We start from the raw sequence: 27,150 nt of genomic DNA on the forward strand, positions 1-27,150 counted from the left end.
CTTAAAAAGCGGGCGCATTTAAATGGGTTAAAAAATATATGACTGAAAATGACAAAAGAAACAACCTTTTATTGAAGTTCACCACACAGCATGTGCTTACATGGGTAAGAATCTAATCAATATCTGATCGATACAGTAAACTACAGATGATAGTTACTCAACACAGTTGCTGCACATGAGCTACAATATTACAGGTAAAACAGCTCTAGGACGAACGTCACCGTCATAGAGTCGATTGATAGCAGATGCTGCTTCTTGATTGGACGACAGTATGACTGTCATAATTATGAGAGTCACTGCTCTCGATAATTACTGCTCACATTCATAAGAGTCTCATTATCACTTGGCAATAAAAAAAGAATCTCTTCTCAATCATAACTGTTAATTAACAATTAATTTACGAGGAGATAATATTCAGCGGTCGCTAGAACACCAACAACTATGGAAGCCGGTTTCTGCCACTGAATGAAAAATAAAAAAAGCTAATTGCGACTTTTTATCTCAATTCTGACTTTTTTTCTTGGGTCTGTGAGATATAAACACGCAACTGCATGTTATAAAGTTAGAATTATGAAATATAAACTTGCAGTTGTGAGTTATAAAGTAAAAATTGCGAGATTTTCGGAGTTTACTCTCATGCAAGAAATAAAGTCAGAATTGTAAAAATAAAAAATTGCAATTCTTACTTTATTGTGAGTTTATTTCATGCAATTCTGTGAAAAAAATCAGAATTGTGACTTTTTCTGAGCATTGTAAGATACAAACTCACAATTGTGAGTTATAAAGTGCAATTTGGAAGAGGAAAAAATACTATGTTCTCAGAACTGCGGGTTTATATCACAATTCTGATTTAACTCACATTTACGTGTTATAAAGTCACACTTGCAACATATAAACTCGCAATTCAGAGAAAAAAAGTTTTTGTAAGATTTGTAAGTTTATGTCTCTCAATTCTGACTTTATTTCTTAAATTTGCGAGCTCATGTCTTGCAATTCTGATTTTATAATTCGCAATTGCCAGTTTATATCACGCAATTCTGAGGAAAAAAGTCAGAATTATGTTTATATCTCCTAATTCTGACTTTATAACTTGCAGTTGACAGTTTATATCTCATCATTTTGAGAGATTTGTAAGTTCACATCTTGCAATTCTGACTTTATTTCTCAAATGGCAAGTTTATTTCTTGCAATTCTGACTTTATAACTCGCAATTGTGTTTATATATCATAAATCTGAGGGGGGGAAAAGAGAACTGCAAGTTTGTAATTCTGAAAAAAGCCACAACTGCAAGAAACACACTCGCAATTCGGAAAAAAGTCAGATTTGTAAGTTTATATCTCGCAATTCTAACTTTATTTCTCAAAATTATGAGTTTATGTCTCACAGTTCTGACTTTATAACTTGCGATAGCCAGTTTATATGACGCAATTCTGAGACAAGTCACAATTTGCAAGATATAATTTCGCAATTCTGAGAAAAAAAAGTCAGATTTGTAAATTTATATCTTATAATTCTGAGAAAAAAGACAGAAGTGCGAAGTTTGTATCACGCAATTCTAGAAAAGTCATAATTCTGAGAAAAAAGGTCAGATTTGTAAGTTTATATCTCGCAATTCTGACTTTATAATTCACAATTGTGAGGTTATATCTCATAATTCAGAGAAAAAAAGACAGAAGTGCGAGTTTGTATTATGCAATTCTGGAAAAAAAAAGTCAGAATTGTGAGATAGAAAGTCGTAATTATCTTTTTACTTTTTTATTCAGTGGTGGAAACGGCTTCCGCAGAACTAGAAGAGATGAGAAAAAAAGTGTTGAGCAGATAAGAAATACACTTAATGTAATGAGATTTGAGATGTTGCTGGATAAATAGATGCTGAAGGACATGTTTAGAGCTCTAGAGCGGGTTGTCGATGTTCCAGACGTCTCCGCTGAGCGCGTTCGCGGCGCCCTGAAGCGTCCAGGTGAAGAGTGCCAGCTGGCGGCGGAAACGGGCCTCGTCGAACAGGTGCGGAGCGGAGGTCAGCAGCGACAGGTGATCGGCCAGAGCGTTTAGAGTGTGGTCGCCACGACCGTGAAACACGTGACGAAACGGCGTTTCCACCACCGACACGTACTGCGACAGGAAGTAGTACTCCACCTGCATGCGACAAAACATGTCGATCCAAACCTGTGACTTTCGTTATTCAGTGGAACACAGAAGATATTTTGTAAGATGTCCACAGTGATTGGAGGCTGTTTGCAACTTTTTATCTCACAATATTGAATTCTGAGATGTTAACTCACTTTTGCAAGATTCATAACTCCAGATATAAACGTGAAAATTTCAAATTTGAGAACAAAAGTCTTATTGTGAGATTTTAACTTGCAATTGCAAAATATAAAATTGCAATTTTAAGAAGACAATTATCATTTGCAATTGCAATTTTCTGCAAAAATGCATGAAACAAAAAAAATTTAAAATTGTAATTGCGACTTTGGCTTGCAATTTTGAGAACAAGAGAAAAATGGGAAAAGTTCATTGCAAATCTCACAATTTAGATTTTTGGCTGGTAATTGCACGTTTATATTTACAAATGAGACTTTTCTCCTCTCAGATTTGCAAAAAAAAGTCTAAATTATTATGATTGTGGGAGATACACTCGCAATTCTCAGAACAAAAGTGTTATTGCGATAAGAACTATTATTAAACTAATATTAATTAGCAATTCTGAGAACACTATTAAAAAACCTAATTTTAACATCTTACAATTCTGAGGTTTGTAACTGCAATTTTGAAAGTGCGTGAAACAAAAAAATGTAATATCGTAATTGCGACTGAATATCTCACAATTTTGACTTATAATTCAAAAGTAAGCTTGCAATTTTGAAAATAAGATGAATGAAAAAAGTCCATTGCAAATCTCACAAAATTCAGATTTTTTTCTAGTAATTGCCAGTTTATATTTACAATTCAATTTACAAAAAGTGTTATTGTGAGTTTTTATAACTTACAAGTGCAAGATATTATCTTGGAATTCTGAGAAATTGAACAACTAATTTTGACATCTCACAATTCTGACTTTTGCAATTGCAATTTTGAAAATGCATGTCTTTTGTGTATATCTCACAATTTTGACTTCTTTCAGAATGTTAACTCACAATTGCAAGTTTATAACTCAAAAAAATAAGCTTGCAATTTTGAGAACAAGAGATAAATGAAAAAAGTTGATTGCAAATCTCACACTTCAGATTTTTGTCTAGTAATAGTTTATATTTACAATTCAGACTTTTCTTTTGAAAATGCATGAAACAAAATTGTAAAATCGTAATTTACATTTACATTTATTCATTTAGCAGACGCTTTTATCCAAAGCGACTTACAATTACTAAGTAATTGCGACTTTATATCTCACAATTTTGACTACTTTTAGAATGTTAACTCACAATTGCAAACTTATAACAAAAAAAAATCAGCTTGCAATATTGAAAACGAGATAAAGTTGATCCCACAATTCAGATTTTAGTCTAGTAATTGCGAGTTTATATTTACAACTCAGTATTGCAGTATTATGAGATATTGCGATTGCGGGAAAGTGTTATTGCGAGTTTTTATAACTCACAATTACAAGATATTAACTTGCAATTCAGATAAAACATAAAAAAAAAAAAATTTTTTGACATCTCACAATTCTGGCTTTTGCAATGGCAATTTTTTGCTAGTGAATCGCTTGAACTGAATCAATTGATTTGGTTATTCGGTTTCTCTTTTCACATCTTTAGCCATGTTTACACGGCACCTTCAGTACTACTACTTGCTTAGCATGATTGTTTTGACATTAACTGAAATAAGAGAAAAAGGTATTTTTTTTAAATTGTGTGAATTTTGCATGAAAAGATATGTGCTTATTTACAAAATTAAACACTTATTTCAAACTGTAGATATACTGTTTTTCAATAATTCAATAATTTTAAAGTATCTCTTTAGGAGTATTGCTATTTTCAAGGGTTTTCCATGCCTTAAATTTCCAAGTCAAACTCAAGCACTTTGAGCACCTTGTACAAACCCTGATGTTAAGAAACTTGATCAGTTTAGTTGCATGTCATGACAAAATCTAGTTTAGGAATCACTGCATTTTATAAAACGGCACTCTGGACATTCTATACAGCGCATAAAGAGTTTGAAATGACATTTTTCTGATTATTTCTTGTATCTCAGCTCATAATGTGTGTGTGTTTGTCCGTTCACCCTCATAATGCGTGTGTTGTAGAGTCTGGCGAGTCTCTCGTCCTGAATGTCGCTGTTCTTTATGGCCTCGTGCAGGTTTTTGGCAGCTCTGCTGTAATCACCTCGAGCGCTGAAGACCCACTGCGGAGACAAACCCTTGGACTGATAGAGACAAACAAGAGCGTCAGTCAGCACTTCAGGGGTCATGTGAAAAGCGTGTAGATGTGTGTGTACCTGTAGCTGTGCGGCGTGCTGGTTGAGTTTGGAGCTGAGCTTCTGCGCCGTGTTGCTGTAGCAGGTAACGTCCATCGGCAGAATGTGATCATGGGACAGTTTGAGAACCATCAGACCCACCAGCTCACCTACGGCCCGACCCACCGACCTCAGACGACCCTGAAGAAGCTCCTGCAGCCGACCCACGCTGTCCAGCTGAGTGTTGACGAACGGGTACGAACGAGTGTCCTGAAAACATAGAGACTGTTAACAATCCTCACATATACTACCATTTTTTGAGAACTGCTTAGCAAGACTGTGTTTATTTTGTAAATATCTGTTAAACTGTAATTAGGGGCCAAGCACTGAAGGTGCGATGGCACCTACTGTATCCGTAGGCGTTCTTATTTTTCTTCTTCCACTCTTCAATCAATGGCAACCCATAGAACCACTTGCAGGAAAGTTGTGTAATTTGGCACATTGGTAGAGGACAGTCAAAACATTAACCATAGCAAATTTTAAGTCTCTAACTCAAAATCTCTAGCGCCACCACTTGTCCAAACTTTCTTTGAATCCTTGGCTCATGCTGAGTCGAATGAAGTCCAAAATTCATAAATCGTAAGGTTTCGTTTTTTTCTATTTTTAATTGTTTGAAAACCCTACTACAAACTCGTCCTAGACGGTGTGTCTGATTTTCACCAAAATTGTCTCAGATCATCTTCAGACCATGCTGGTAAAAAGTTCTGGAATTCAAGTTGATTAGTCAAACTGTTCTCCAATAATGCGCGAACAAATTTTACAAAAAGCACACAACATTGGATGTGAGGCTATATCTCCGCAACGGTTTGGCGTATTGAGATCAAACTTGGTGTGTGTTATAACAACCATGACTTGAGGTTTAGCCAAAATTCACAAAACTGGTCTCTTTAAATTCGGTGCATCATGCCGAGTCAAATGATACACAATTTCCCATGTCAGCCATTTTGGGTGTTGGCCATTTAGAATTTTGTAATAAAATGCTATATTTTACGAACACATTGACGTATCGTTACAAAACTTGATATGGGTCATCAGCCCGATGTCCTGAAGGAGCCTGAGAAGTTTCGAGCTAGCGCCACCTAGTGATACAAGCAAATATTTACATGCTTATAACTTTGGGTGAACTAGTCCTTGATGAGTCCAGCGATTCCAAACATGCCAGATTTTGCCTAATGGTTTGTGCAACTTTGCATTTTAGTGCTTAAAAAACATTAGCCATTATCAACGCAAAACCTCCGTAGGAAATTCGGACACATAGCATGCTCCTTCTATAATAATACTCAATTACCAAAATTTTGATTGTAAGTGGCAAAAAATGCAAACAAAGTCATTTTTTCTCTTCTCATATATAAAAAAATGTCTATACCCCTAGATATCTTTATCAAATTTGACACACATATGTATGGACACACTCTAAGGACACATGAAAAATTTGGTGGGATTGTGCCTCTTAGTGGTGCTATAATTAAACAAAACATGAAATTGCCATTGACTACAACAGAGTACTATGATATAAAATGCTACATTTTTACCAATGCATTGGTGTACCATTACAAAACTTTGCATGCACCATCGAAACCAGGACGTTTTGAGACAGTGCCACCTTGTGCTCAAAAGTTATAACCAATTGTATTGTAATACTAGTGGTTGTTTTTATGATTTTTCAGCCATTTTGGCCAAAATCATCTTAAATGGCTTTAATTACTCATCGCTGATTTCTTATTATTATCAGTTTTGAAAACTACACAATATTTTTGTGCAAACTGCCATATACTTTATTTTTCAGGATTCTCAGATGAATAGAAAGTTCAGAAGAACAGCATTTATTTGAAATAGATCTTTTGTAACATTATAAATGTCTTCACTGTCACTTTTGATGAATTCACTGCATCCTTAATGACAAAAAACCTTATTGTTAATCTAAATCTCATCTTTTTGGAGACATCTGTACGCTATAAATTATGAGTTAAATCCATTAAATAAATCAATTTAATTTCCAGAGAAATTAATTTCAGGAATCTCTTCCTAAGTCTTACTTACTTCTATTTTCATTAATTTAACATGCACTATTTTTGAAAGTAACTTAGAAATGAGAAACTTGAGAAATTTGTCAATCTAAACAGATTTTTAAAAATCCTTTTCCAGTGATTGGTCAATCATAAAAAGCGCTGAGAAAAGTAACAGGCGTCATGTGACTCTTTGATCATTTAAACCTGAATAATGATTCTGACCGGCTTTAATAGCGACTGAATTATCTCAATATTTTCAGATTTGATCAATAACTAGATGATATTTGGCTGAGTGTGTTCTTATGCTGGTATCTTAAGGACTACCATATTTTTATATTCTTCATATTCTGTGTAGTCAGTTCGCAGCAGAGATTAAAACAAAATCGAATTAAATAGATTTTTTTTTTTTTTTACCTTTTATGAGCATTTTAACTTTTATAAAGCATTTTTTTTTTCTAAAAGTGTGCATCATCTTTTGACTCAAATTCTTGCATTTGGCCCGTTACCAAGCTAATGAAATTAGTATAAAAAAATCATCTTTGCAATGCAGAGGAAACACAAAAGCTGCATCTGAAGTGGCATTTAGATGTATTTACACACGGTTTAATGCAACTCAGAGCAACGTGGAATGCTTTAACTACAGTTACAAATACATAAATAATGTTTTGATGACGTTAAATACTGATATTTGAAACTATTTAAAAATTAAACAAAATGAAAACTGTTAAGTAAGTCATTGTGATTGAACCGAATCATTTAAACGTTTTGATTCATTCAAGGAAGGAAACACAGTCATGTTGCTCAGAGACTCAAAACAGTGCTATGGCTGTGTTTGGAATGATTTTTGTTGGCGAAACAGAGCAAAAACAGGAAATGTGGTGTCTAAAATGTAAATCTCTTAATATTAACTTCTTTGTATAAAATCAATAATCACATTTGTAATCATGCTGACTTTTGGAGGGGAAAAAAACGGCACTCTCTGTGTGATACTGATTATGAAATGATATAAATATATAGATTTTCTGCCCCTAAATCTTGAATTATGTGATCTTTGTAAATGCATTTAAATACACTGAATTGTGCATTGAAAGAACGCACTACAAATGCGCACATGCACTAGTTTAACCTCACTTACTGTAAGATTTTTTTTATGTTTTTTTTTAAAGTCAACGCTTATGTTCAATAAAGGGTGCATTTATTCGATCAAAAAAATACAGTAAAAACTGTAATATTGCAAAATGTTATAAAAATATAAGAGAATGGTTTTTATTTTAATGCATTTGAAAATACAATTCATTCCTGTGAAGCACACCTGAATTTTCATCAGCTGTTACTCCAGTCTTAAGTGTCTCCTGATCCTTCAGAAATCATTCTAATATGCTGATTTATTATTAGAGTTATTAATGTTGGAAATAGTTTTTTGGAACCTGTGATTCTGTTTTTCAGGATTCTTTGATGAATAACAAGTTAAAAAGAACAGCATTTATTCAAAATATAAATCTTAACCAACAATGTAAATCTATGCCATCACTTTTTATTAATCGAACACATCCTTGCTAAATAAAAGTACTAATTTCTATCAGAACAAGAAAGAATAAAAATGTACTAACCCCAAACTTTCGAACAGTAGTGTTTATTGTTAGAAAACCTTTCTATTTTAAATAAATGCTGTTCTTTTCAACCTTTTATTGATCAAAGAATCCTGAAAAAAAGTATCACAGGTTCCAAAAAAATACTGTTTTCAACACTGATAATAAATCAACATATTAGAATGATTTTTAAAGGATCATGTGACACTTAAGACTGGAGTAACGATAACATTTTTATGTATATTACTATAAAAAAGCATAGTTTTACACCCTAATATTTCACAATATTACATTTTTTCTGTATTTTTGATTAAATAAACACAGCCTGGATGAGAATAAGAAACTACGTTAAAAAAAAATCACACCTCTAGGCTGAATTGCAAACTTTTCTTTACCTCAGTGAAATGCAGCTGCATGGAAGGAACTCCTCCGAAGGCGGTGAAGCTGTACGCACCGCTGTTCAGATACAACGGCTTCACTCTGCAGACAAACCAATGAACATCAGGAGAACAGACTGGTTAAAAGGTTACAATGAAGCACCGGAAGCATTAGAGACCCACATGTTCCTCCAGCCGCCCTGCCGCTGCACCAGAGAGAGGATGGACTGACCCGTGTGTTTGGGATGCTCAACCTGCAACAAAACACTCACCGTGAGACATCAGAGATCACTGACTGAACCAGACCAGTGCTTCCCAAACTACATCATGAAAACATGTCTGACTGATTGATGTTATTGGGCTAAATGAAAGAAACTGAATCAAAAAATGTGAGAAACACCACAGAACTCTGTAAGAAGAAACTGTAAGACACACAAACTTGTTTGATGGCTCCTTCGATGAGATCCGCCAGCAGAGGACTGGTGTAGACTGAGAGGATATCATCACCTACACACACACACACACACACACACACACACACACACACACGGGTTTGGGTTAATCTGCTGTAGAAACATAAGTGTGTGTCTGTAAACTGTTATTCACTAGATTATGAGGACCAAACGTCCCAACATGGACCTTTTGACCTTGTGAAGACATTTTTTCAGGGTTTCCGTGGATCCTTACACTGCAAAAAATGCTTTTCTAACTAAGATTTTTTGTCTTGTTTCCAGCCAAAATATCTACAAATTCTTAAATCAAGAAGGATTTTCTAGACGAGTAAAAATGTTCAGGAAAAAAAACAAGTCGAAATTAAGTGAGTTTTTGCTTGAAACAAGCAAAATAATCTGCCAACGGGGTAAAAACAATAATCTTGTTTTCTGTTTGAAACGAGATTTTTTTTCTTACCCCATTGGCAGATTATTTTGCTTGTTCTATGAAAAAAATCACTGAATTTTGGCTTGTTTTTTTCTGAAAACAAGAAAATAATTTTTACTCGTCTAGAAAATCCTTCTTGATTTAAGAATTTGTAGATATTTTGGCTGGAAACAAGACAAAAAATATCTAAGTAAGAAAAGCATTTTTTTGCAGTGTAAAAAGTCATAAAAGTCTTTAACTTAGCTGTATCAAATTTAAGGCCACGAAAACTTTTCAATGGCACAAGAAAGTCTTTAATATGATTTCAAGAGGTCTTAAATTTGGGCAAAGGCAAACAGTTGTGATATGGCTTAATGTGACGATTAAGCTTCAAAGGGAGACTGCTTTATTTCTGGTGTTCCAAAAGCACCACCTGCTGGCAGAGAATGAATTAGTATTTTTTAATCAGTGTCTGCTGTTTTTGTTCAGACCACTGCAAAACTCAACCCATATTTTTATGCAGCAAACAAGCCGAGTTGTAAATTTGAGCTAGTGTACTGACAAGAAGCTAATGCATAGTAAAAACAAAGAATATATTTATGTTATTTTATTAATATAATAATTAATAATAATTGATACTTTTTACTCATCCATTTCCTTAAAAATGGTTTAAAGGCTGAAATGTTAAGTTTTTATTTTATAAAACTTCTTTTTTGTGTGTGAAAATCTGAACTGTAAATCATGCTTTTTACAGTCATTTTATAGATTAGTATGTTAGACATTGCCTTACCCTGCTCATATGGTATTAATTTTATTTGTGCATGTCTTAAATCTGATCTCAAAAATCCTGCAGATAAAGCTTCAGGGAGACCGCTTTATTTCTGGTGTTCCAAAAGCAAAACTTGCTGGCAGAAAATGAATTTTCAACCAGCATCTGCTGTTTTTGTTCAGACCACTGTAAAATCGACCCATATTTTTATGCAGCAGACATGGCCCTATCCTGCTCATATGGTATTAATTTTATTTGTGCAGGTCTTAAAAAGTCTTAAATCTGATCTCAAAAATTCTGCAGATAAAGCTTCAAAGGGAGACGACTACATTTCTGGCGTTCCAAAAGCGCCATCTGCTGGCAGAATATGAATCTGTATTTTTAATCAGTGTCTGCAGTTTTTCTTCAGACCACTGCAAAAATCAAACCATGTTTTTAAGCAGCAAATAAGCAGAGTTGTAAATTTGAAGTGGTGGACCGACAAGAAGCTAATGCATTATAAAAACATCAAATATATTTATATGTTATTCTATTTTATTAATATAATAATTGATTAATAATAATTGTTTAAATTATTAGAATTTTTACTTTTTAATCATCAATTTTCTTAAAAATGGTTTAAAGGCTGAAATGTGAAGTTTTTCATTTTATAAAACTTGTTCTTTGTGCGTGAAAACCTGCATCTGAACTGTAAATCATGCTTTTTACAGTCATTTTACAGATTAGTATGTTAGACATTGCCTTACCCTGCTCATACGGTATTAATTTTATTTGTGCATTTCTTAAAAAGTCTTAAATCTGATCTCAAAACTCCTGCAGATAAAGCTTCAAAGGGACATGGCTATATTTCTGGTGTTCCAAAAGCGCCACCTGCTGGCAGAGAATGAATCAGTATTTTTTTAATCAGCATCTGCTGTTTTTGTTCAGACCGTTGCAAAACTCAACCCATATTTTTAAGCAGCAAACAAGCCGAGTTGTAAATTTGAACTAGTGTACTGACAAGAAGCTAATGCATAGTAAAAACATAGAATATATTTATGCTATTTTATTAATATCATAATTAATAATAATTGATACTTTTTACTCATCCATTTCCTTAAAAATGGTTTAAAGGCTGAAATGTTACGTTTTTATTTTATAAAACTTATTTTTTGTGTGTGAAAATCTGAACTGTAAATCATGCTTTTTACAGTCATTTTACAGATTAGTATGTTAGACATTGCCTTACCCTGCTCATATGGTATTAATTTTATTTGTGCAGGTCTTAAATCTCAAAAGATCTCAAAAATCCTGCAGATAAAGCTTCAGGGAGGCCGCTTTATTTCTGGTGTTCCAAAAGCAAAACTTGCTGGCAGAAAATGAATTTTCAACCAGCATCTGCTGTTTTTGTTCAGACCACTGTAAAATCGACCCATATTTTTATGCAGCAGACATTGCCCTATCCTGCTCATATGGTATTAATTTTATTTGTGCAGGTCTTAAAAAGTCTTAAATCTGATTTCAAAAAATTCTGCAGATAAATCTTCAAAGGGAGACGACTACATTTCTGGCGTTCCAAAAGCGCCATCTGCTGGCAGAATATGAATCTGTATTTTTAATCAGCATCTGCTGTTTTTCTTCAGACCACTGCAAAAATCAAATCATGTTTTTAAGCAGCAAATAAGCAGAGTTGTAAATTTGAAGTGGTGGACCGACAAGAAGCTAATGCATTATAAAAACATCAAATATATTTATATGTTATTCTATTATATTAATATAATAATTGATTAACAATAATTGTTTAAATTATTAGAATTGATACTTTTTACTCATCAATTTTCTTAAAAATGGTTTAAAGGCTGAAATGTGAAGTTTTTCATTTTATAAAACTTGTTCTTTGTGTGTGAAAACCTGCATCTGAACTGTAAATCATGCTTTTTACAGTCATTTTACAGATTAGTATGTTAGACATTGCCTTACCCTGCTCATACGGTATTAATTTTATTTGTGCATTTCTTAAAAAGTCCTAAATCTGATCTCAAAACTCCTGCAGATAAAGCTTCAAAGGGACATGGCTATATTTCTGGCGTTCCAAAAGCACCACCTGCTGGCAGAGAATAAATCAGTATTTTTTAATCAGCATCTGCTGTTTTTGTTCAGACCGTTGCAAAACTCAACCCATATTTTTAAGCAGCAAACAAGCCGAGTTGTACATTTTAAAGAAGCTAATGCATTATAAAAACATAAAATATATTTATATGTTATTTATTTAATATAATAATTGATTAATAATAATTGATACTTTTTACTCATCCATTTTCTTAAAAATGGTTTAACGGCTGAAATGTGAAGTTTTCATTTTAAAAAACATATTTTTTTGTGTGTGAAAACCTGCATCTGAACAATAAATCATGCTTTCTACAGTAATTTTACAGATTAGTATGTTAGACATTGCCCTACCCTGCTCATACAGTATTATTTTATTTGTTCATGTCTTAAAACCCCTGCAGATAAAGCTTCAAAGGGACATGGCTATATTTCTGGTGTTCCAAAAGCACCACCTGCTGGCAGAGAATGAATCAGTATTTTTTAATCAGCATCTGCTGTTTTTGTTCAGACCGTTGCAAAACTCAACCCATATTTTTAAGCAGCAAACAAGCAGAGTTGTACATTTTAAACAAGCTAAAACATAAATCATATTTACATGGTATTTTATTAATATAATAATTTATTAATAATAATTGCTTACATTTTAGAATTGATACTTTTTACTCATCCATTTTTTTGTATGTGAAAGCCTGCATCTGAACTGTAAATCATGCTTTTTACAGTCATTTCATGGATTAGTGTGTTAGACATTGCTCTGCCCTGTTCATATGGTATTAATTTTATTTGTGTCTACTTAAGTCTTAATTCTGCTTTTATAAATGCTGAAGATACCCTGTTTTTGGTTCCCATGAAGAAACAAGCTTATAATCATAGAATGAAGTGTTTTGAGAACGTACAAATGCCTGTAGTTTTGTATGAGGTGTAGGTTTAGGTGCAGAGTTAGGGTAAGGGATAGAAAATACATTTGCACAGTAGAAAAACTGTATGGAAACCTAACATGAGTGTGTTTGTTTGTTTGTTTGTGTTACCCAGGATGGCCTGATCCAGACTGAAATACGCCACTGCTTTCAGGTGCAACATGGTCAAATAACCCTGAAAATAAAAATAAAGAGATTCCTCAGACAATCAACAACTCAGTCAACATGGCTGTCTATCTATAGCTATGCATTAGTGTGAATGTTTGAGTGCAGTTCTGACCTCCAGCCATTCGGTGGCACCGACATTCCCAAAATCTCCTCCATCCCAGCTGACGAAAAGCAAACTGCGCCTGGGGTAAAAGCCTGAAGACCATCAGACACATCAGTAAGTGTGTACATGTGTGTGTGTGTGTGTGTGTGTGTGTGTGTGTGTGTGTGTGTGTGTGTGTGTGTGTGTGTGTGAGTGTGTGTGTGTGTGTGTGTGTGTGTGTGTGTGTGTGTGTGTGTGTGTGTGTGTGTGTGTGTGTGTGTGTGTGTGTGTGTGTGTGTGTGAGTGTGAGTGTGTGTGAGTGTGAGTGTGCGTGTGCGTGTGCGTGTGCGTGTGCGTGTGAGTGTGAGTGTGAGTGTGTGTGTGTGTGTGTGTGTGAGTGTGAGTGTGTGTGTGTGTGTGTGTGTGTGTGTGTGTGTGTGTGTGTGTGTGTGTGTGTGTGAGTGTGAGTGTGAGTGTGTGTGTGTGTGTGTGTGAGTGTGAGTGTGAGTGTGTGTGAGTGTGCGTGTGCGTGTGCGTGAGCGTGTGCGTGTGCGTGTGCGAGTGCGAGTGCGAGTGCGAGTGCGTGTGCGTGTGCGTGTGCGTGTGCGTGAGCGTGTGCGTGTGCGTGTGCGTGAGTGTGTGTGTGTGTGTGTGTGTGTGTGTGTGTGTGTGTGTGTGTGAGTGTGTGTGTGTGTGTGTGTGTGTGTGTGTGTGTTAATGTTAAAAACTGGACAAATGTAATTAAATCTATCAATGCCAAAGGACGTCTGTTGGAGGATAATAAGGACAGCCTTGAGTTGACTTTTTCTTAATCTGAGTATTTCAGAATGAATCATTCTTGGAGTTTACGTTACAACTGTATGCCACAGACAAAATATTATTGGGAACATGTTTATAAAAAACAGTTTATAGATCAATAAGAAATTGCTTATGTTTCTCATTTGAATTGCTAGATTAACGAAAATAGAAGAAAGTGAGATTCCTGAAACAAATTTCTCTTGAAATCTCTGGAATTACTTTATTTGAATCATAATTTATACTATGCAAATGTTTCCATTTGTGATAAGATTTTTGTTTGTTTGTTTGTTTGTTTGTTTGTTTTTCATTGAGGATGCGTTAAAGTGTTCAAAAGTGACAGTAAAGACAGTTTAGTGTTACTAAAGAAGCTACTTTTTAATTCAGGCCCTCATAAAATCAGTTTTTATGATTTCTGGATTCTGAGTTTGGGGATTTAATACAAATCTATCTTTAAAAATGTTGCCTAATGTAATTAATTCATGCAGACTAATAAATCAGCATATTAGAATGATTTCTAATATTTCAGAAATTTATTTAATTTCAAAGTACATTAATATACATAAAAAAAACATTATTTTATATTGTAATAACATTTTGCAATATTACATTTTTTTCTGTGTTCTTGATCAAATAAAGCCTTGATGAGCAGAAGAGGCTTTTTAAAACTGATTCCAAAGTTTTGAGTGGCAGTGTGTATATATATATATATATATAAGTAGTCGGAAGATCGGGTTTTGTTTTGGTTTTAGGACAGCTTTGATGAAAGGTTTTGATCCACTTCACATGTTGACTACTGTATACATAAACCTCTTTTCCCTTTATATGTGACCCTGGAGCACAAAACCAGTCTTAAGTCGCTGGGGTATATTTGTAGCAATAGCCAAAAATACATTGCATGGGTCAAAATTATTGATTTTTCTTTTATGCCAAAAATCATTAAGAAATTAAGTAAAGATCATGTTCCATGAAGATTTTTTGTAAAATTCCTACTGTAAATATATCAAAATGTAATTTTTGATTAGTAATATGCATTGTTAAGAACCTAATTTGGACAACTTTAAAGGTGATTTTCTCTGTCTTTTTTATTTTTTTGCACCCTCAGATTCCAGATTTCAAAAAGATGTATCTCGGTCAAATATGGTCCTATCCAAATAAACCATACATCAATAGAAAGCTTATTTATTGAAATCTCAGTTTTGTCAAATTTAACCTTATGACTGGTTTTGTGGTCCAGGGTCACATATTTTTATTTATAAAACATTAGTTCTTGTTTAATCTGTAAAGTACCTTAAAACTTAATTTCTCTGAAAACTATACTTAATATCTCTTAATTGTCTGTCTCCAGTAAATATATCTTGATTTAATGATGTTTAGATATTTGTAGTGAAAAACAAGACAGAACTGTGGAAGAACATACATTTTGGACTGAAAGTCTTCCTCAAAAAATAAATGAATAGATAAAAACAAAAAAGGTTTAATTGATAAATTATGAAGGCACATCCTCGTGTGAAAATACCAGGGCTCTCATTTATAAAATGTTGCACAGAAACCATCCTAAATTTGATTTTACGATCATCATATTCTGTAAATATCCTACTGTAAATATATCAAAGCTAAGTTTTTGATTAGTAATATGCATTGATAAGAACTTCATTTGGACAACTTTAAAGGTGTTTTTCCCAATATTTTGATTGCAGATTTTCAAATAGTGCAGCTTTCAGATAATCCATAAATCTCAATTTAAAAAAAATGGATTTATGCATACACATACTTTCTAAATGTGTTTACCGTTTTCCACCATGTTGCTGAATGTTCTTGCTAGCTCCATCAGGAGGGCCGTTCCCACTCCAGACTTCACGGCTCCGGGGCCCCACGAGTCCCTTTGGGCCCCGATGATGATGTAGTGATCTGAGAGAAACACAAACGTCCAGTGTAATACTCATCTGATGATCTACCGCTCTTATAAACTCACATAAAATGTGTGCTGGCGCTCTGACCGGGTTCCACTTTGCCCTCGATGGAGGCGAAGATGTTGTTGAGCAGCACCGGCTTCATGGTGTTATAGACGGCCATCTTCACCCTGCGCTCGCCGGGCCCCGTGAAGCCCGGACCCAAAACACACTGAACGTACGGCAGCCGGCCCTGCCAACCCCGCGGACAACCGACGCCAGACAACTGACTGGAAAAACACACACAAATATGTAAAACTCAGGATTCAGACGCTGTGAGGCAGGAATGAAAGGGGCGAGGCTGACCTCAGCAGCTGTGTTTTAAATTGACTTTTATATTGTTTTATATAGTGTTTTATTTTGATTATTTAAAAATCATTTATTTTTATTAAATGTTTTAACATTTTCATGATTTTTAAATTTTCTTAAGAAAAAGCACACTTTCAACTACTTCATATATCTATTGCATCTATTAAAAACGAGTAAATAAAGTCATAAAAATTAAGAATTAAAAAAAAAATCTATAAAAATATATATATTTTTTTACTTTTTTTGCACATTTCAACTCTTCAAAACTAAAAAAAAAGTATCTAAAATCTATAAAAAGCTGTAAAAATGATAATTCACTCCATTTTTTAAACTAGAATTATTTTTTAGACACTTTTCTTTTCTGAAAAGCACAGAAGTATAATAAAGTATTAAATAAAATACCACATAAAAAGCACATGAAGTAAAATAAAATTTTTACACTTTCTCATTAAAAAGTGCAAAATAGAAATTACCATTTAAAATATTTGCATTACTTAAGCAAAGAGTCAGGAACAAGGGCGAGATTTTAACTTTAATTTATTTTAATTTTTTTTTTTTTTTTTTTTTTAATATTCATGATTCTTAAATGTTCTTAAGAAAAAGCGCAGTTTCATCTACTTTATATATCTATCTATTACTTCTAGGAAAAAAGAGTAAATAAAGTCATAAAAATTAGGTAAAAAGTAAGTAAAGAGACAATTTTAAAACATTTATAAAAAGCTACAAAATTTATATTTTATTGATATTTTTTAAACACTTTTTTTGCACATTTCACCTCTTCAAAACTAAGAAAAAAGTAACTAAAATCTATAAAAAGGTATAAAATAGACTAGAATTATTTTTAGGCACTTTTCTGAAAAGCACAGCAGTATAACAAAATATAAAAAAATACCACATAAAAAGCACATGAAGTAAAATTAAATTTGTACACTTTCTCATGAAAAAGTGCAAAATAGAAATTACCATTTAAATATTTGCATTAATTAATTTAGCAAAGAGTCAGGAACAAGGGCGAGATTTCAACTTTAATTTATTTTAATTATTTTTTATTTTAATGATTCTTAAATGTTCTTAAGAACAAGCACAGTTTCAACTACTTTATAAATATTTATTACATCTATTAAAAACGAGTAAATTGTAAAAATTAGGTAAAAAGTAACTAAAGAGACAAAAAAATCAATAAAAAGCTATAAAATTATATTTTATTGATTTTTAAACACGTTTTTGCACATTTCAACTCTTCAAAACTAAGAAAAAAGTAACTAAAATCTATAAAAAGGTATAAAAAAATAATTTACTCCATTTTTTAAACTAGAATTATTTTTTAGACACTTTTCTTTTCTGAAAAGCACAGCAGTATAATAAAATATTAAAAAATACCACATAAAAAGCACATGAAGTAAAATAAAATTTTTACACTTTCTCATTAAAAAGTGCAAAATAGAAATTACCATTTAAAATATTTGCATTAATTAATTAAAGAGTCAGGAACAAGGGCGAGATTTTAACTTTAATTTATTTTAATAATTTTTTTATTTTCATGATTCTTAAATGTTCTTAAGAACAAGCACAGTTTCAACTACTTTATAAATATTTATTACATCTATTAAAAACGAGTAAATTGTAAAAATTAGGTAAAAAGTAACTAAAGAGACAAAAAAAAAAATCGATAAAAAGCTATAAAATTCTATTTTATTGATTTTTTTAAACACTTTTTTTGCACATTTCAACTCTTCAAAACTAAGAAAAAAGTAACTAAAATCTATAAAAAGCTATAAAAAAGATAATTCACTCCATTTTTTAAACTAGAATTATTTTTAGACACTTTTCTTTTCTGAAAAGCACAGCAGTATAATAAAATATGAAAAAATACCACATAAATACCACATGAAGTAAAAATTTTTTTTACACTTTCTTATTAAAAAGTGCAAAATAGAAATTACTATTTAAAATATTTGCATTAATTAATTTAGAAAAAAGTCAGGAACAAGGGCGAGATTTCAACTTTAACTTATTTATTTATTTTACATAATCATGATTCTTAAATGTTCTTAAGAAAAAGCGCAGTTTCATCTACTTTATATATCTATCTATTACTTCTACGAAAAAAATAGTAAATAAAGTCATAAAAATTAGGTAAAAAGTAAGTAAAGAGACAATTTTAAAACATTTATAAAAAGCTACAAAATTTATATTTTATTGATATTTTTTAAACACTTTTTTTGCACATTTCACCTCTTCAAAACTAAGAAAAAGGTTACTAAAATCTATAAAAAGGTATAAAATAGACTAGAATTATTTTTAGGCACTTTTCTGAAAAGCACAGCAGTATAACAAAATATGAAAAAATACCACATAAAAAGCACATGAAGTAAAATTAAATTTGTACACTTTCGCATGAAAAAGTGCAAAATAGAAATTACCATTTAAATATTTGCATAAATGAATTTAGCAAAGAGTCAGGAACAAGGGCGAGATTTCAACTTTAATTTATTTTAATAATTTTTTATTTTAATGATTCTTAAATGTTCTTAAGGACAAGCGCAGTTTCAACTACTTTATAATCTATATCTATTACATCTATTAAAAACGAGTAAATAGTCATAAAAATTTGGTAAAAAGTAACTAAAGAGACAAAAAAATCAATAAAAAGCTATAAAATTATATTTTATTGATTTTTAAACACGTTTTTGCACATTTCACCTCTTCAAAACTAAGAAAAAAGTAACTAAAATCTATAAAAAGGTATTAAAAAATAATTTACTCCATTTTTTAAACTAGAATTATTTTTTTAGACACTTTTTTTTCTGAAAAGCACAGCAGTATAACAAAATATGAAAAAATACCACATAAATACCACATGAAGTAAAATAAAAATTTTACACTTTCTTATTAAAAAGTGCAAAATAGAAATTACCATTTAAAATATTTGCATTCATTAATTTAGAAAAGAGTCAGGAACAAGGGCGAGATTTCAACTTTAATTTATTTTAATTTTAAAACATTTTCAACTAATTTATACATCTATTACATCTATTAAAAACGAGTAAATAAAGTCGTAAATTTTTATGATTTTTAGCATTTATTTATCTGAATGCGTACATTTCAACTCTTCAAAACTAAAAGTAACTAAAGTAACTAAAATCTGTAAAAAGCTATAAAAAAAGATAATTTATTAAATTTTTTTATTACTAGAATTATTTTTTAAACACTTTTCGTTTTCAGGAATGAAAGGGGCGGGGCTGACCTGAGCAGTTTGGAAGCGACGTTGGCGCTGATTGGCTGAGCCAGGATGATTGGCAGGCCGGAGGATTGGGTGGAGGGGAACTGGGTGTGGTTAAAGGAGGGAAATCCAGGTGTGAATGGGTCTCCGGAGCCCAGATGTACCTGTCGTGACAGGAAATGACTGTAAACTATGTCTAAAACACACTTTGAATACATATTAGGGAATAAATATCACAATTTATAATAAAGAAACATTTTAGAAAGTAGTGTATTTCTAAATTAAAATGCTTAAATATGATTTCATCATTAAGAAAAGAGCCAAAAAAAAGTTTATTTAGAAGATATTTTATTATAAAGATATTTTAATCTGATTTTTTAAAAACATTTTTTTCTCCTTAAAATAGCAGTACAATAAATAGTACTGTACAATACCACATGAAGTTATTTAAATGATGATTGTTATGATTTTTCAAATGTTTTTATGAAAAAGCAGTTTCAACTACTTATTAGTTGACAATAAAAACATCTATAAAAACGTATTACAAAAATATATTTTAATCCATGTTTTAAAACTAGAATTTTTTTGAATACTTTTCTTTCCTGAAAAAGCACAGCAGTATATAAAAAAACAAAAAAAAAAACAAAAAAAAACATAAAAATAGCACATGAATTAAAATAAGATGTTTAAATGTTCATGAAAAAGTGCAAAGTAGAAATTATCATTGAAAAGATTTTATATAATAGTCGGGAACAAGGACTAAATAAAGAAAAAAGATCAAATGTATGATTTCAGCTCTTAAAAATAAGGAAAAATTAACTAAGTAAAGAAAAGTTTAAGACTATTAAAATCTATTATTTAAAACTTTTTAAAAAATACACCAAAAAAGCATGTTTATAAGACATGAAATATAAAGTGTTAATAGTCTTAAAAACATTATGATTTTAAACATCTTTTGTGTTTTTTATTGATTTTGATGTCTGATGTTTTGTTTCTATTTAATTGTTAGTGTTTTATTTTGACTATTTTTAAAAAATTTAGTTTTATTTGACATTTCTGTAATTATTTGTGGGCTTATTTTTATTTTTTATTATCATTTTCATGATTTTCTAAATATTGGTGTTTGATCTCGATAAAATCTCAGTACATACGTGTTCAGAGATGACGGCGTTGCTGTGAAGGCCGAGTCGGCGTGGATCCTGCGGGACGTCGGCGGGGTCGGGGTAGATGAGAACGCCCACATGCCCCGCCTCCTGCGCAAGCCACACCTTCTCCGCGAAGCTCACGCCCCCTCCCACCCGCGCCACTGCTATAGAGCCGTTGAGGGCGACACCCAGCGTACGCAGCTGTTGGAAGTCCTCATGCCGGCCGTAGTTGACGTACACCACACCTCCCTGCACAACAACACACATTAAAATCATAACACATCAGATTACCCTGCTTTAAAAACGACACGATTCCGCATTTTACTAGTAACGCTACTTTTAGAAATCATTTTGATGAGAGCTGTGTTAAAACTGTTTATTTAGGTTCCTATGATTAAAGCAAAGCAGAAAACGAAGACGGAATTGCAGGATCCAGTTGTAAAAACTGAATTTTTACTGTGTAAAATTCCACCGTCTCTGTGTGAATGAATGGCACAGACACGCGGTTTTGTTTACTACACACATACTGAAGTGTTGTCAGTGTTTTCAGCCTCAATAAATGAGTACATAAACATATAAACAAATCTCTAGAACTGCTGTGAGTCACTTCATGAGCTTTTCAGCAAGGTTATTTTTGTAAACGAAAACTAAAACTAAGACGAAAACTATTGATCAGAAAACATTTTCGTAAACTGAAATAAAATAAAAAGGTCAAAATAAATGAAAAACTAGAACGAAACGAAACTAACAACTTTCATTGAAAAACTAACTGAAATAAAATAATAATTATCAAAAATAAATAATTGTTTTAGTAATCATTACGTTCTCACCCGACGGCGGAAAAAACCTTTGAAAAAGTCTTACCAGAACATTCAGATGTATATTTGCGCTGCCGCTAACAGAGAGAGAGAGCAGTAATGTTTATGTAAAAAAAACAACTTCACAAACAGTCTTTTCAAATACAGTCATTCATATTATCACAGCAATACTTGGATTAAAGGTCTTCGTTTGGATATAAACATTGATGTCTATGGTAGAGATCAAAACAGAGCACGTCATTTTTTGAAAGTAACTGGTGCTTCAAATAACTTGTGTCGATTTCATTGTTTGGCCACTAGATGGAAACAAGTAACTAGTGATGGGAACGAGACTGCCTATGCCGAGTCCGAGTTGAGACCGAGTCTTTGAGGAAGCAAGTCCAAGTCAAGACCGAGTCTTTGAGGAAGCAAGTCAGAGTCAAGACTGAGTCTTTGAGGAAGCAAGTCCGAGTCAAGATCGAGTCTTTGAGGAAGCAAGTCCGAATCGAGACCTAGTCTTTGAGGAAGCAAGTCCGAGTCGAGACCGAGTCTTTGAGAAAGCAAGTCCGAGTCAAGACCGAGTCTTTGAGGAAGCAAGTCCGAATCGAGACCGAGTCTTTGTGGAAGCAAGCCCGAGTCAAGACCGAGTCTTTGAGGAAGCAAGGAAGACCGAGTCTTTGAGGAAGCATGTCGATTTCATTGTTTGGCCACTAGATGGAAACAAGTAACTAGTGATGGGAACGAGACTGCCTATGCCGAGTCCGAGTTGAGACCGAGTCTTTGAGGAAGCAAGTCCAAGTCAAGACCGAGTCTTTGAGGAAGCAAGTCTGAGTCGAGACTGAGTCTTTGAGGAAGCAAGTCCGAGTCAAGACCGAGTCTTTGAGGAAGCAAGTCTGAGTCGAGACTGAGTCTTTGAGGAAGCAAGTCAGAGTCAAGACCGAGTCTTTGAGGAAGCAAGTCCGAGTCAAGACCGAGTCTTTGAGGAAGCAAGTCTGAGTCGAGACTGAGTCTTTGAGGAAGCAAGTCCGAGTCAAGACAGAGTCTTTGAGGAAGCAAGTCCGAATCGAGACCGAGTCTTTGAGGAAGCAAGTCCGAGTCAAGACCGAGTCTTTGAGGAAGCAAGTCCGAGTCAAGACCGAGTCTTTGAGGAAGCAAGTCTGAGTCGAGACTGAGTCTTTGAGGAAGCAAGTCCGAGTCAAGACCGAGTCTTTGAGGAAGCAAGTCCGAGTCAAGACCGAGTCTTTGAGGAAGCAAGTCTGAGTCGAGACTGAGTCTTTGAGGAAGCAAGTCCGAGTCAAGACCGAGTCTTTGTGGAAGAAAGCCCGAGTCAAGACCGAGTCTTTGAGGAAGCAAGGAAGACCGAGTCTTTGAGGAAGCAAGTCCGAGTCAAGACCGAGTCTTTGAGGAAGCAAGTCTGAGTCGAGACTGAGTCTTTGAGGAAGCAAGTCCGAGTCTATGAGGAAGCAAGTCCTAGTCAAGACCGAGTCTTTGAGGAAGCAAGTCTGAGTCGAGACCGAGTCTTTGAGGAAGCAAGTCTGAGTCGAGACTGAGTCTTTGAGGAAGCAAGTCCGAGTCAAGACCGAGTCTTTGAGGAAGCAAGTCTGAGTCGAGACTGAGTCTTTGAGGAAGCAAGTCCGAGTCTATGAGGAAGCAAGTCCTAGTCGAGACTGAGTCTTTGAGGAAGCAAGTCCGAGTCAAGACCGAGTCTTTGAGGAAGCAAGTCAGAGTCAAGACCGAGTCTTTGAGGAAGCAAGTCCGAGTCAAGACCGAGTCTTTGAGGAAGCAAGTCCGAGTCAAGACCGAGTCTTTGAGGAAGCAAGTCTGAGTCGAGACTGAGTCTTTGAGGAAGCAAGTCCGAGTCAAGACCGAGTCTTTGAGGAAGCAAGTCCGAGTCAAGACCGAGTCTTTGAGGAAGCAAGTCTGAGTCAAGACAGAGTCTTTGAGGAAGCAAGTCCGAGTCAAGACCGAGTCTTTGAGGAAGCAAGTATGAGTCAAGACCGAGTCTTTGAGGAAGCAAGTCTGAGTCAAGACCGAGTATTTGAGGAAGCAAGGAAGACAGAGTCTTTGAGGAAACAAGTCCGAGTCAAGACCGAGTCTTTGAGGAAGCAAGTATGAGTCGAGAGTCTGAGTCTTTGAGGAAGCAAGTCCGAGTCAAGACCGAGTATTTGAGGAAGCAAGGAAGACAGAGTCTTTGAGGAAACAAGTCCGAGTCAAGACCGAGTCTTTGAGGAAGCAAGTATGAGTCGAGACTGAGTCTTTGAGGAAGCAAGTCCGAGTCAAGACTGAGTATTTGAGGAAGCAAGGAAGACAGAGTCTTTGAGGAAACAAGTCCGAGTCAAGACCGAGTCTTTAAGGAGTCGAGACTTCATAGAGACTGATCAAAAAAAGAGCAGATTTTCATGATTTACTTACATTTAACATCACCCAAGTATCATATTCAGCCATTAAATTCACGAAGGGTAGAGTGGGGATTGTTGGCTATATGAGCAGTCTAGCTGGCACACTTGTCTACCAAACTTTTTCTCAGAATAATATTTTAAGACTAGGGAGCTCAGCTGGAGTCAAAATTTAGTTTTCAAAATTTAACATGTTTCTAACCTAATTAGCATGTTGTTGTCATGTTTCTAGTCTGATTAGCATGTTGTTAGCATGTTTCTAATATGATTAGCCAGTTATTAGCATGTTACAAGCATTATTGGCATATCGTTAACCTGTTTCTAACGTTTCTAACATGATTAGCACGTTGTTAGCCTGTTTCTAGCATGATAAGCATGTTGTTATCATGTTGCTAACATGTTTCTAACCTAATTAGCATGTTGTTAACATGTTTCTAACATGATCAGCCAGTTATTAGCATGTTACTAGCATTATTGGCATATCGTTTACCTGTTTCTAACGTTTATAACATGATTAGCACGTTGTTAGCCTGTTTCTAACATAAGCATGTTGTTAGCATGTTGATAACGTGTTTCTAACCTAATTAACATGTTGTTAGCATGTTTCTAACATGATTAGCCAGTTATTTGCATGTTACTAGCATTATTGGCATATCGTTAACCTGTTTCTAACATGATTAGCACGTTGTTAACCTGTTTCTAACATGATTAACACGTTGTTAGCCTGTTTCTAGCATGATTAGCATTTTGTCATCATGTTTCTAACATGATTAGCAAGTTATTATCATGTTTCTAGCACAATAAGCATGTTAGTATGTTTCTAGCCTAATTAGCATGTTAGTATTTTTCTAGCCCAATTAGCATGTTGTTAACAAGTTTCTAGCATCATTAGCATGTTGTTAAAATTTTTCTAGTCTGATTAGCATGTCACTTACATGATTCTAGTTGCTAGGCTTAGATAGATATACAGTGTGAGTTTGAATAGTGTTGATCATTTGAACATTTGTCAATGTAAGTCTATGGGATTTTTCCCAGTTTTAATCGTCATTTTTAGGAAAACTGTTAGTCCAATCAGTTAGAAAAGATACAGCAACTGGACTCAGATCAAACTGAAGATCTGGCCTGAGTTTGGAGTTTGTAGAGTTAAAGCTTTAGGAGGAGGAGCAGTCAGAAAATGTAGTCTCAGAAGAAGAAGAATAACTGTAAGTTTAAATAGCATTTCAGTGAATTGGCTTTCTCAAACCAACTTAATAACTATAACCTCCATTGGGATCATCTATAATTTATTTACTTGACCTGTCGTTCTCTGTTTTTGTGATATTGTAGTCAGGTATCGTATCGAGTCTAAATGTTGGTATGGTGACGCTGCACTATATTGTTTACCGTGGCCGTCCCGGTGGCGCTGTAGGCGCAGTATCCCTCGCTGTCCAGCGGAATCTCCTCCAGCTCCTCCCCCTCGGAATCGACCAACCAGAGCGTGTTCCTCTGTGTCCTGTGGGAGCAGAGCAGTCGTGTGATTGGCTGGAGCGGAGCCGCATCAGCGTACGGCAGACAGACGCTCACCTGGAGGGAAACTGCAGCGTGGCGTAGTGCGAGTCGGTCCAGGTGTGATCCATGCGCAGATTCTGCAGGTTCTGAAGGATTTCTCTGGCCACCGCGTTTCCTTCTGAAGAGCCTGGAGGATGAGACGCCCGGCTCACACGCCTGAAAAAAAATAAAAACATCAGACACAGGTCAAAGGTCATGTTCGTGTTCATACTAGGGTCATTTTAGTTAATGATCATATGAAACGTAAATTATTTCATCTTTGTTTTCTATTTTAAAATGACTTTAATCTTATAAAAGTTTTATTTAATCAATTATCGTTTATTGTTTTTAATTGGACATTTTTATTATTTGATACATTTTTAAAGCATGTTATATTTTGAATTTTTACATCAAAATTATTCAACGTAACAGACTATTTTAAAGCACCTGAGTGTGCTCTCAATCCTCTCCTCCTTCAGGTATTTCTTGAGCATCTCTCTGAGCTCAGCCATGTACAAGATGCCTCCCTCAGGTGAGTGTTGAGCTCCTGCCGCGTCGTTCAGAAGAATCAGATCCCCATCGTTCCCACACAGACGACACATTCCACGGAACGCCACGTATCCCAGCAGGAACGCTGTGGATGAGACCAGACACTGAGCCTAGAGACTGCCTGAGACTACAACAAACCAGTGTCTCAGTAATAAACGATTAAACATTTTAAAAATCACTAAATTATTTACTAAACATTAAATTATAAAAATGTCGAATTAAGATGATAATTAAAAAAAAAAATTTAATTAAATATAACACTAAAAATAAAAATAAATTTTAAAATGAAAAGAAATCTAAATTAAACACTGGATCACTAAAAAATTTAATTATACAGAAAAGTGATTTTAAAACAAACGATCAAAAGTAAACAATACAACCATAATAATTACTCAAATTAATATATGACTTACTAAAAATAATAAAAAGTAAAAATTTAAAATTAAACTCTTTAAAAAAACTGATTGAAATGAAGCACTTAGTTTACATTAATTTAATCAAAAGATGGTTTTAAGTAAGTTTAAAAATACATAAATTATTTTGAAAACAATCCAAATTAAACACTCACTAATAATTACTATAGTACTTACTAACATTACAGCATACAACATACAAAAAAACAATTTTAAAAAATCATAAGAAAACACTTAAAAATATTTTTGTTAAGTTATTTAAAAATGCATAAAATACTCAAATTATTTTAGAATAATTAAATTAAATTAATTGATAAAATGTATTAATCAATTAAAAGAATTACTATAGCACTTACTAACATTACACCATAAAAACGTCAAATGAAAAAAAAAACGAATTTCACAATTAAAAAAACATAAACACTAAGAAAAATCTGTCAGAAAAATATTTTACATAATTATTAAAAAAACTTTTTTTAAATTAAATTAATTAATACCATAAAATGTCAAAAAATGAATTTCACAATTTAAAAAAAACATAAAACGCTTACTAAAAATGACTTAAACTGAATATAAAAAAGTACAAAAAAAAAATGAATATTTGTTTTAAAAATACATAAAATACACTTACTAATAATTACTTAAAATATCAAAAAATGTCAGAAAATATTTTAAATAATTTTTAAAAAATTTAATAATTAAATTAAAATAATTAAATTAATACCATAAAAT

General features: G+C 33.5%; 1 protein-coding gene across 1 annotated transcript in view; it reads right to left on the reverse strand.

Moving 5' to 3' along the window:
• Positions 1-1,685: 1,685 nt before the first annotated feature.
• The window catches only part of tfr2 (transferrin receptor 2), a 29,181-nt gene continuing 3,716 nt past the window's right edge, over positions 1,686-27,150 (reverse strand). Inside the window, exons 3-17 of the mRNA XM_073823554.1 lie at positions 25,904-26,090; positions 25,493-25,633; positions 25,313-25,421; positions 20,743-20,985; positions 19,616-19,755; positions 16,108-16,289; positions 15,899-16,018; positions 13,343-13,425; positions 13,174-13,237; positions 8,870-8,937; positions 8,614-8,684; positions 8,449-8,533; positions 4,438-4,665; positions 4,225-4,365; positions 1,686-2,136 (exon numbers count right to left, since the gene is read on the reverse strand). Coding sequence (XP_073679655.1) covers positions 1,894-2,136; positions 4,225-4,365; positions 4,438-4,665; positions 8,449-8,533; positions 8,614-8,684; positions 8,870-8,937; positions 13,174-13,237; positions 13,343-13,425; positions 15,899-16,018; positions 16,108-16,289; positions 19,616-19,755; positions 20,743-20,985; positions 25,313-25,421; positions 25,493-25,633; positions 25,904-26,090 — 2,105 coding nt within the window. The 3' untranslated portion in view covers positions 1,686-1,893. The remainder of the gene's footprint in view (positions 2,137-4,224; positions 4,366-4,437; positions 4,666-8,448; positions 8,534-8,613; positions 8,685-8,869; positions 8,938-13,173; positions 13,238-13,342; positions 13,426-15,898; positions 16,019-16,107; positions 16,290-19,615; positions 19,756-20,742; positions 20,986-25,312; positions 25,422-25,492; positions 25,634-25,903; positions 26,091-27,150) is intronic.

Source organism: Garra rufa, chromosome 18 (assembly GCF_049309525.1).
Source record: "Garra rufa chromosome 18, GarRuf1.0, whole genome shotgun sequence".
Classification (NCBI taxonomy): domain Eukaryota; kingdom Metazoa; phylum Chordata; class Actinopteri; order Cypriniformes; family Cyprinidae; genus Garra; species Garra rufa.